Source organism: Rhipicephalus sanguineus, chromosome 10 (genome assembly GCF_013339695.2).
Source record: "Rhipicephalus sanguineus isolate Rsan-2018 chromosome 10, BIME_Rsan_1.4, whole genome shotgun sequence".
NCBI lineage: Eukaryota > Metazoa > Arthropoda > Arachnida > Ixodida > Ixodidae > Rhipicephalus > Rhipicephalus sanguineus.
Window position 1 is genome coordinate 15,834,600 of NC_051185.1, and position 11,041 is coordinate 15,845,640.

An 11,041-nucleotide genomic window follows, 5' to 3' on the forward strand; every position below is an offset into this window, starting at 1 on the left:
TGTATTGGATCCACAATGGCGAACGGTCGAGCCGCTTGTAACAGCAGTTCTAACGGAAATCGTGCGCTTCATTGAACTGCCGACTGAACAGAGGCAACACAGATGCGCTCTCGGCACTCCGCAGCGCAGTCTCGCACTATGTCGTCACGATCGTGGTGGCGCAGGCGATCTGCTGGGTTTAACTGCTGCCACGTCTGACCTCCGAACCAGAGATATTCCAAACATTAACCTGGTTTTGTGTGCATCTGTCAGTGGCAATGTATCCACGGCGAAATCTATATCCTGTACATTCGGCTGCGCAGGGAGCAGGAAACCTAAACCCCTCGTCGCCAACAGCTGGCATCGTGACGTCGTTAAGCCTAGAGGCCCTGTGTTTTGGCTCCCGGAGCTTACGCATCATGTAGACAACTCCCAAAAAGATTCGACGTGGTTTCTTTTTTTTATTACGACATACACTTGCCCTTAAGGCATAATGTTTTGCGTTTATATGTGTATTAGATATATGCGCCGTTAGGGCGGTGTTGTGTATGAAGGGAAGCAGTGTCTCGTGGAATCTGTTGCCATGTATCGAGCGTTCATATAACTGGTCATGTCACTGTAGCGAAGGCCAGCTTGCAGGAGGTGACGGGAGCGGAGCACTTTAGGGGCCCAGGCTTTCGTCTCACGTCATGTCATGTCGTCGCTTGGCGTCACGCAGGCAAAACCATGTATAGCATAGCCTTGCATAGTATTGTATAGCAAGGGGGGCGGCAAAGGGAAGGGAGGACGAGGAGGAGGGAAAGGAGGAGGGGAAAGGGTAAATCATAGCATAGCCATGTGCAGTATGGTTTAATAAGGGTTTGGAAAGGGATTGAGAGTGAGGAGAGAAGGAGTTGGAGAGGGTATGCGCACAGCATAGGCGTGCACAGCAGTGTTGCGGAGTTGCCACTCCGGAATTGGAAGGACTCCGGAATCATTCCACACTTTCGCGCCCCCGGAATGGAATGGGAATGGAATTACGTCTTTTTCCTAAAACAGAGCACGTTTTCGTATACGCGCTGTTTTTCAAACTTCGAACATTAGTAAGTCAGAGCCTCGAATTTAACAATAAAGCAGTATTTTTAAAAAAAGGCTTGGCTGATTACAAGCACGGTACATTTATAAGCAATGCGCCTGCTACAACTCTGTCCTTATATATATATACTCTGTTGACGTCGCCAAGCTACTATCCTTCGACCATGGTAACGCTGTTAGCGTACAGTTCTTAATGCATCTGATGACATCAGCTTTATGGGGCGTTCATTCTTAACTCGATAAAACTATCAAGATGCCTTTCCTATACGTTGAGGAATTACGAATGGAATTGAACTGCCCGGCCATTCCCGGAATGGGAATGGGCTAAGTTTTGTCGCTTGTCGGGTGCAGCGCTTGTCGTGTGCACTTCTTTTGTTCCTTGACACTTTCTGTGAGCGCTGCTCAGTTCCAAGTATGAAGTTTTTTTTTTTCATTCCAAGGAATTGAAAGGGATGGAATTGCGGCAAATTCTAATTTCCCGGAATGGAATTGGAATGGAATGGAGGCGCCCATTCCGCAACAATGTTGCATAGATAGTTCTGGCAAGGGGGCGGCAAGGGGAAATGATGGTGAGGAGGAGAGACGGGAGGGAGAGGGTAAAGCATGGAATAGTCGTGCATACTGTAGTATAGCAAGAGGGTGGGAAAGGGGAGAGAGGGTGAGGAGGAGGGGAGAGGGCGCCACTACATCACAAATGGTTTCCTTTTCCGCCATGGACGCCGAGCAGACTGTGCACGTTTGGAACGCCAGCGCTTGCTTGCCCGTGAACGCCAGCGTCGCCGAAGAGCAGGCGAACCACTGCTCCGCATTTCCTACAGCTTTCACGTTGAGTTTGGGTTGTACAGACGGGTCCACTGTTTAAGGGAACACTTGCGTGCAAGGACATGCTTGGATTTCGCTCTCTTGCAAAACTATAGTGGCTTAGATTTGCATAGAACTATTGGTGGTAGACAGTTCTGCCTCTTTTTGACAGACTCTTGCAGTAGGTATCCATGTCCACTTGCTGTTAGAGGTCCAGCAAAATGAAAGGTGCTCGTCGGAGTGTCCCCTTTAACGGTGGACCGTAGTGTACATACGGATGCGAGCCGGTGTATGCGTGACTGTATGCGTAATTCTTTCCTGGTTTTCGAGCTAGAGTCCGTATAGGTGCTCCTCCCAGGCACATAGCGAGGAAATTTTTTCCGTGGGGGGGGGGGGGGGGCACTTGCTGAAACCATGACTATTTGAGAAAAACACCTATTTTCATTATTTATTTTCGGTAAAAACACCCACTTCACCAAAATTTCGGGGGGGGGGGGGGCGCTATGCCCCCTCCCCTGGCTACGGGCCTGGCTCCTCCCCCTTTACCCCTCTCTCTTTGAGAGAACATGTGCAAATCGAATAACTGTACTTGTAGACTTCATTCACGAGAAGGGCCGGTTGCCCGCCGAAACGTCAGATTAAATGTTTCTTTTGTGTTTAGCGTGCTCCTGCAGTCCTCCTGCAGTGTGATAGAGGTGGTGGTCACCCCCCCCCCCTCCCCTTGTGCGAACGCCTATGACGTCATGTGTATATGAGGAGCTTGTAGTGACTGGGAGATATTGCGCATTCCAGGACCCAGTCCACTTTGATGCGATATTTTAAAGGTACACCAAGGAGAAAAAAAAATGATTTTTTTTTCGTTTTAGTGAATTACTTTTTCGCAATACGAAAAACACAACTCTAGCCGCGAGAAGACAACTGGTGAGCGAGAAGAAACGCGCGAAGAGAAAATGCAGGTGCAACGCTACCTTGGAGTACCCGTACCAAGTTTATCTGACGTCATGGATTTTGACGGCGTCTGCTCGGGCCTATGTAGTTCATAATTGGTTAAGAAGCGCATTGTCCTCTGAGGTGGCCAGTGACGTAACATACTAAGTTTCAGGAAAAATCGTTGGGCCAATGTCGCCAAATACGAAAAATGCACTTTGAAATCCGTGACATCACGCGCGGAGATTTCGGCACGAAATATAAATATAAGACCTTGACCTTAGTTTTCTCCTCTATTATTAGGGCTGTGATGATAATATTAAAGTTTTCAGAGTACTGTTTATGAATCTAAACCAATTCATTGTTTCCCTTTAGTGTTCCGTTATTGACGGTAGCTGTGTTGCGTAACAAAGTCATTGAATATATGAGTTATGTGCCCCGCCACGGTGGTCTAGTGGTTATGGCACTCGACTGCTGACCCGAAGGTCGCGGGATCGAGTCCCGGCCGCGGCGGCTGCATTTTCGATGGAGGCGAAAATGTTTGAGGCCCGTGTACTTAGATTTAGGTGCACGTTAAAGAACCCCAGGTGGTCGAAATTTCCGGAGCCCTCCACTACGGCGTCTATCATAATGATATCGTGGTTTTGGGACGTTAAACCCCAGATATTATTATATGAGTTATGTACATTACATAATGCATCGGCTGTTTGGCGCTGTCTAACTGTCCACCAGCTTCAAAGGGTACAGTCACAAACAATCATAATCATCATTACAATTTCGATTGTCTGAATGCTCCCCTCCTCTACAGGCGCGCAATACGTTCTGTGATAGAACGGAACGAAACGAATGAGGGAACAAGAGTGAGCACACAGCCAATAAGCGAAGGGCAAGTGCTCCGGAGGAATGCCTCACGTTTTGATCGTCTGCTGAGGGAATTCAGAAATCCTTTCGACGCATAAAGAATTGTAAAACTATTACAACTGAATATCCGTATTTGGGGGCATTGTTTTTAAAATCTTGAAATTGAAGAGCGCGATGACTTAACAATTTATGTGTGTTGATGTCTTGATTGGCGCAAGGTGGCGTCAAAATTTTTCATGAGGCTTTCGGTTGGTGTGCTGTTGCCATTTTCGCAAAATGTCGGCGTGGAATTGGCATAAGCCACACACAAAGCCGGCTAATTAGCTTCTCCGGCCCGAGCGCTTACGCTTCGATCCAATCCAAGTCGTCTGGAGACTTCTATATCCGTTGCATCGGACAGAACGATGTCTCCGTCCGTTTCGTGCCCGTTCATTGCCGAGCGGACGACAAAATGAGTGACAGCACTGCCTTTTCTGGTTGCTGTTCTCACGTCTCACCATCAGACGAGCCTCGACTAATTCCGTGCGGCGCGATGGAACATTCTATCACAGAACGTGTGCAAGATGGCGCCCCAGCCATAGGCGTGCGCACAGGGGGGGCAGAGGGGGCGGCCGCCCCCCTAGTTACCTAAGAGGGGGGGGCGCAAAATCTGCCCCGTAAATTGACCCTTCTAGTCACCTAAGAAGGGGGGGGGGCAAAATCTGCCCCATACATTGACTTAGTAGGGTGGGGGGCGCTGCGATGAACCTTCGCTACCCCCCTGATGGGGAACCCTGCGCACGCCTATGGCCTCAGCAATCCGGAGCTGGGGTCAGCATGCGACCTCCTTTATGGACTGTGGCACGGGAGTACAATGGCTGACGTGACTATCTCGGCAGTGCGTTTTTGGGGAGTCCCGCCTATTTACCACAGTCCATAGGGGATTATGGCGGCGCTCAGGGAGCCTTCTGTGAAAAGGTGTACAGGCCGCTTACGTTTACGCCCCCGGTAGCTCGTAGGGAAACCGCAAACGGTAAGAAGCCTGTGGACAAGTTAACTTTCTGGTTAAGGTCTCATATTTATTGGCGTAGACGTGTAGATAATCCAGGCATCGATCGACGCAAACAATAAATCTCATAGAGCAGGAAAAAGAAAAAGTGCTACAAAGTGTGTGTCTTGCTACGACGTTCGAGCGGCTTCGTAGCGAAATAGCCGAGACAGACGATGATTGCCAAACAGAACAGAATAACGCATCCCGCGCAGAAGTTCTGTTTCTCGGCTACATGGAACGGGGCGTCGTGCTTCGCCGTTCGCGCGACGTCCCGCAACCACGGGTAGCTCTCGGGACATGGTCTGCAGCCAACGAGGTGCCGAGTCTCCTCGATGGGCGAGTTGGGAAACGAGCAGGCGTGGACTTGCGGACAACGCTGGAACTCCGACGCCCTCGAACACGAGGCCTGCACGTACTCGCCGAGGGGCTTGGGGTCTCTCATGAAGCGCACGACTTCGGCCACGGTGACGACGAACACGTCCTCGAGTGTGAGTAGCCAGTCGACGAAGGACAGGTACCCCTGCCTTCGCCCCGGAGTCCAGAGCCACGTTTCGTGGATGAAAACAGGAAACGGAGCCCTGTTGGTGTGGTAGTAGCGCTCGAAGTTTGACCTGCACGGAAACAGAATGGGTAAGAAAATTGGTGGACAAGTCAGTCAAGGAGTGTTACACGGGGTGGTATTCTGGACATTGTCAATTCAGCCATGTTGTGAAATTGCGCAATGACGACCATTTAAGGCGTCGGCAGGATTTTGTTTTCGTGGCGTGCAAAGCCATGTTGCATCACGGAGGAGGGGGGGGGGGGAGCGATGGTGTGGCTTAGGTGGGAGTCAAGTGCTGGTGTGGCTTGAGGAGATATGAGGGAGGGGGGGTGGGGTGGGCAAGTGCCCCTTTTGCACTCTACTGCCGACGCCCATGCGTAGCAGCTCTCTGGACCAATCATAGTCGATGGCGGAATTCGGCAACATTGCGGAATTTGACAATGTCCAAATGCCCTCAACATTATCGAATTTCGCCACCTTGTCGATTTCGCCATCTTGTTAGCTCTAATTGAACCCAGAGGGTTGCTACGCATCTTTCACTGGCTGAATATAACGCCAAAACGGAACTTGATAAAATGGCGGAATTCGATGGTGCCCAAAGATAGCACCAAAGGGTTATTGAATGAGGATCATGTTGCCATCATAGCAGCGGATCGCCAACATTTGCCGACATTAACCAGCAGTTCAACGGCAGTCAAGCAACGAATAGTAGGCATAATTTAGCCCTAACAAGCTCGTGCTCGTGGTAGGCGAGTGAGTACGGTAGTCTACGAGCAAGGCCCTTGAGACTTGTTGAATTCGGTCACAGATAGCGAGAGGAAGAGCACCCTGGAGACGTTTTGCTAAAAAAATAACCTGCGGTAACCATCAACGATTATTGTTATATGCAAAAGAAAAGCTGCACGCTTTTGGAAAGTTTTAAGACGAATGCTTGTTGCTGTAAGAGCATTTAGGCAGCGCCTATTGTTTAATTGCGTAATTTCATTCCGACGTCGGCGTTTCATCGTTGGTTCCAACCGTTTACCACCCCAAAAGGCTTTGGGAGAGAGCCTTGGCCAGCTCGAACCTCGAGGGCCTGCTAAGCCTCGTCGCGAGGGTCCAGGGCGTTGCCCAAGCTCAACGCATTCTGGTCTAATAAGGGCGCCTCTCCTAGCCTATCTTCTCAAATAAGGACGTTTATTTTCTCTCTCCAACTAAAACAGTATAAGCTCCCAAGAATGCATGTTCCACATTGTATGTCAGCTACCGTATAGTAGAAAGATTCAGTCTGAGATTTGTTTTGTTACAGCGAAACTGTCTTAGTCTGCCCTGTGCCTTCGTAGTAGTAGTAGTAGTAGTAGTAGTAGTAGTAGTAGTAGTAGTAGTAGTAGTAGTAGTAGTAGTAGTAGTAGTAATAGCAGCAGCAGTAGCAGTAGTAGTAGTAGTATAGTAGTAGTAGTAGTAGTAGTAGTAGTAGTCCCGCAGGTCACGTGACCAGAGGGGTAGTGAATAAAGAAATAATTAAAACGAAATAATGATTATGATGAAATGATGATTGCGCTAAATGATGATCATAATGATGATGATGCTAGCCAATCGCATGCACTCCCGAGCTTACAACAGTCTCGCTGTCCGACTCTGTTCACGGCATGGAACTGGCTGAAATTTCTTATTTTATTAATTATTTTTCAGTTGCTTTATATTCTAACCATCGTGAACCCGTTTGTCACGCGCACCTGAGAAAATCCAGCGTGTCGTCCTTCGTGGTGGGCTTCGGAGCGCACGTGTCCGGCATGGCGCAGCTGGTGACGATCGTGCGGGAGCCGTCGCCGCCAGAGGTCGTCGTCATGTAGTAACTGTTGAGCGGCACCAGCCAGAGGCCACGGTGGCCGCGACTGGGACACGACGGGACCGTGCAGGTCAACCCTAGGCCGTAGTCCAGCGTGTACGGAAAGAAGGGCAGCTTGTCGGTCTCGTTCATGTAGCTGCGCATTTGACACGGCCACCAAACAATTTGCGGCTATCAGCGAGAATTGAGAGAACTAGAGTGGTCTATTGTGCCCGCACATATGCGAAAAATGGACTGTAAAAGAATATTTCAGTCCAAAATGAACCATAGAAGTCGCCGACTATAAACCCCGGCCACCGCCGGCGACCGACAATATTGCTATGGCGTGTGTGACGTCATATGCTCCATGAAGCGGAGCCGTCGTCTTCTACCAAAGTTTCAGCTGTTGCAAAATCGTTCAATTTCAATGCCAAGCTGAAAAAAGCTCAAACAGCTCGATTTCACGAGCAGCTGACCACGGAACGAAATCGTGCTCGCACATCAAGTACCTTTTTACGACACTGCTCGCGAGTGCGCCAATGTTTACCGACTCTCAACCGCTCGCTTGTTTACAAAAATATTCAATCATAAATTAAGTGCTCGACCAAATGGGCTAAAATTACACCCGCTTGTTTGTGAAGGTACAAGGATTAAACCACATAACACAGATTATGATCGAAAATTGGGTGGCATGGCCCCTTCAAGAACTGCTGCTGTCAGGAAAAACTGCCGTGTAAACAAGCTGAAGTATCCCGAAACTGCAAACAAGTGGACGGAGGCGCCGTAGCTCAGTTGGTAGAGCATCACACGAGTAACGCGAATGTCTCGGGTTCCATCTAAAGCCCCTCTACCTTAGTTCGATCCCCTCCGACGACGAGTTATTTCTTTGTGTCATAACGACTACACTTCAGTTAAAGGTACAAGTAACAAAACTTTCTATAATTTCCTTGGCTTCTATATCTTCTATATCTATAGAGGGCTTGCGCATGCGCAGTAAGGGTGGTCACGCCGCACACCACCACCACCACCCCCGGATTGAACTCCGCCATAAGATGCTTCGCATCTAAAATGGCCGTGGAAATACATATAGCGGTAGCACATGATGATGTTCTGGACACTGTCAAATTGCGCAAGTGTCGAATCTTGTAATGTCAGCATTTTAAAGGGACACTCAAGAGAAAAACGATTCTTCCCAGATTAGTACATTTCTCTTTCACAATACCAAAGTCACCACGCTTGCCGCAAGAAGGCGTTCGGGAAGCCAAATGCCGTGACGTCATAGATTTTGACGGTGTAAAATAAATACATTGTCCTTTGAGGGGGCCATAGACTTAACATAGGAAGTTTAAGCAAACGTCGTGTAGCGAATGTCGCAAAAAAATACGAAAAATACACATCGAAATCTGTGACGTCGCTAGCGGAGCTTTCGGCGCGAAATTTAAAAAATGAAACTTTGACCTTGATTTTCTTCTCTATTAATAAACCATTGATGGTGAAATTGAAGACATAGTGTTCTCAGAGTACAATTAATCATCAATATAAACAGATTCACTGTTTCACTTTAATGTCCCTTTAAGCCAATCAGAGTCGACAAGATGGCGAATATGACAACATGACGGAATTCGAAAGTATCCAGAATAGCATCCCCCAAACGGATCAACTCGATTTCATTCAGAAATCATAGTAGGGACTTACTCGATGCAGACGGAGGAGTCGTAGACGAATCCGTTCTGTCGCATCATTGTGTACGCAGATCCGTTGCCGACCTCGAGGTAGGGGGCCCTAGCGCCCACCATGTCCCGTTCAGGAATCGCCGCGTAGTCCCGCAGGAGATCGCGGTCGCCAACGAACTCCTCCTTCCAGCCGGCAACGTCCAGCGCGCGCCAGTACGTCAGGTTATCGCGATGCCTGCGCATTCACCATTCATCGGGGTCTGTTACAGCGTTAGCTTACGAATAAAGGAAGCGGGCCGAAATTTAAATGACTTGTATCGGAGGACGAGAAATATAGACAACGTTCATAGCTGCAGTTGCTTATTCACTGCGAAGAATGGGGAGAGCAGAGTTCCATAGATCTATCTATCTATCTATCTATCTATCTATCTATCTATCTATCTATCTATCTATCTATCTATCTATCTATCTATCTATCTATCTATCTATCTATCTATCTATCTATCTATCTATCTATCTATCTATCTATCTATCTATCTATCTATCTATCTGTCTGTCTATCTGTCTGTCTGTCTGTCTGTCTGTCTGTCTGTCTGTCTGTCTGTCTGTCTGTCTGTCTGTCTGTCTGTCTGTCATCGTTTTTCTTTTTTGTATTTTTTCACTTTTAGAAGCACTGCATTAGGGTGGGCGGTGAAACCTCCCCCCCCCCCTTCCCTTTGGTGAACCCTAAGCATGCCTATGCTAGTGCCATAATAAGGCGGTGGCGATGACATCAATGGAAGCCATCGATAACTGACGTCTTTGACCAGTGGCGCACTCACGTGATGGAGTGGATAGCGATCTCGCTGCCCACGCTGTGCAGCTCGTGCACGAGCGAGTAGTCAGTGTAGCCGGCCGAAACGAAGAACGTGGCGGCCATATTGCAACCGTTGGCTCGATTCCTGCGATTTCCCGGGTCCAGTAGCTGGCGGTAGAAGTCCATGTTTTTCTCGTTGATTGCGTCATCGAACGTGAGCATGACGAATTGGGGCATATCGCTGGCGTTAAGGTTTTCCGGGGGTCGCGTGCTCATGCAGGCGCAGTTATCGCGAGAGCGACACTCGCTAAGGTTGCACGTTGTAGCAGATCCCGCCGCAACAGTTTGCCAGAAGCACAGCAGAACGATAGAAAGAGGACTCGATAATTGTGTTGTCATGGCTCTACGATCACGCACTCGAAAGCAAGACGATCCAAATCCGGTCACTCAACTCGCAGCGGGACTTGTGCCTGTCAGAGTTCAGTTTAGATGAACGGAGGCACTGCCTACAATGCAAAGATCTGCCAGGTTGACTAGATGGCAGAACACTGTCAAGCGCACACAAACAAGGACCGAGGGGGGTGATGACAACTCAAGCGCAACACAAGCAACACGAACATTAGATGACCCCAACGGCCGACAGACTACTTCGCAGTACTATTTGACTGCAATGTACTACTGTAACGTTAACCCAACTTGCCAAGCCTACAAAATCACGCGCCTCTTTAACCTAGCAGCTGGGACAGTTGTCTTGCCACAACGGTCGGCGAAATCTTGTAGCATAAATCAAACCATGCTGGATTACGAGATGGTCTCCGCAACTTCGCAGTAGTCTCTCCTCATGGGACTATATACGTCGACGTCTTGTAGACGAAATCCAACCTGTCAGGTACGAGAGCGCCTCTGTAGCCGTTCGCAGATTAGTCCGTCGTCGTAGTACTGCCGTGACGTCTCGCAGCGGAAATCCAACGTACCGGGCTTTAGGAAGTTACCCTCTTTAGCTTTACGGCTGTGGTCTGTCGTGACACTATACGATGAAATTCCCGTTCGCTTGTGTTACGGCAGTTCTGGAAGTTGTGGTGCGCCTGCTTCGTTGAATCCTCCACTCGAGAGAGCCGAAGCCGGCAGCAGTCATATACAGAGTGGTCTCGGCGCTTCGCGTTCGTCACGCAGTTTCTCGGGAGCGCGGTGACGTTTGTCTGCTCGGCCAGTGAACGCTGGACGTTCGAAATATTCGTCTGCCTTCGTCGGTTTGCTAAGCGGGCTGTTAGATAAACAGCAGCATAACTGCGCATGACTTCCTGCCTTTCGCGAATGGCATGTGCACGTTGTGCGCACAGCGAACAGCAAAAACATTAGCGCGCGCCCCATTGCCAACAGCTGGCGCCCTGCAGTCTTTACGCAGGAACGCAGTACATATACACAGATTCATGATTATATGCCGGTGTCACCTGTCCCGCGTGTCTTTCTAAATCTACAGGCTGTTAATCGACGTTTCCTTCGTGCGACAGCTGCGGGCAAACAGCGGGTCAGACCCGAGTTAATTGAGAAC

General features: G+C 49.1%; 1 protein-coding gene across 1 annotated transcript; it reads right to left on the reverse strand.

The window, feature by feature from the left end:
* Nucleotides 1-4,620: 4,620 nt before the first annotated feature.
* On the reverse strand, nt 4,621-10,744 carry LOC119407120 (chitin deacetylase 7). The gene is made up of 4 exons (XM_037673977.2): nt 9,515-10,744; nt 8,716-8,928; nt 6,929-7,177; nt 4,621-5,283 (listed from the first exon to the last, which is right to left on the reverse strand). Exons 1-4 carry the CDS (start codon nt 9,886-9,888, stop codon nt 4,782-4,784), a joined length of 1,338 nt encoding a protein of 445 aa, XP_037529905.1. The 5' UTR covers nt 9,889-10,744; the 3' UTR covers nt 4,621-4,781.
* Nucleotides 10,745-11,041: the final 297 nt, after the last annotated feature.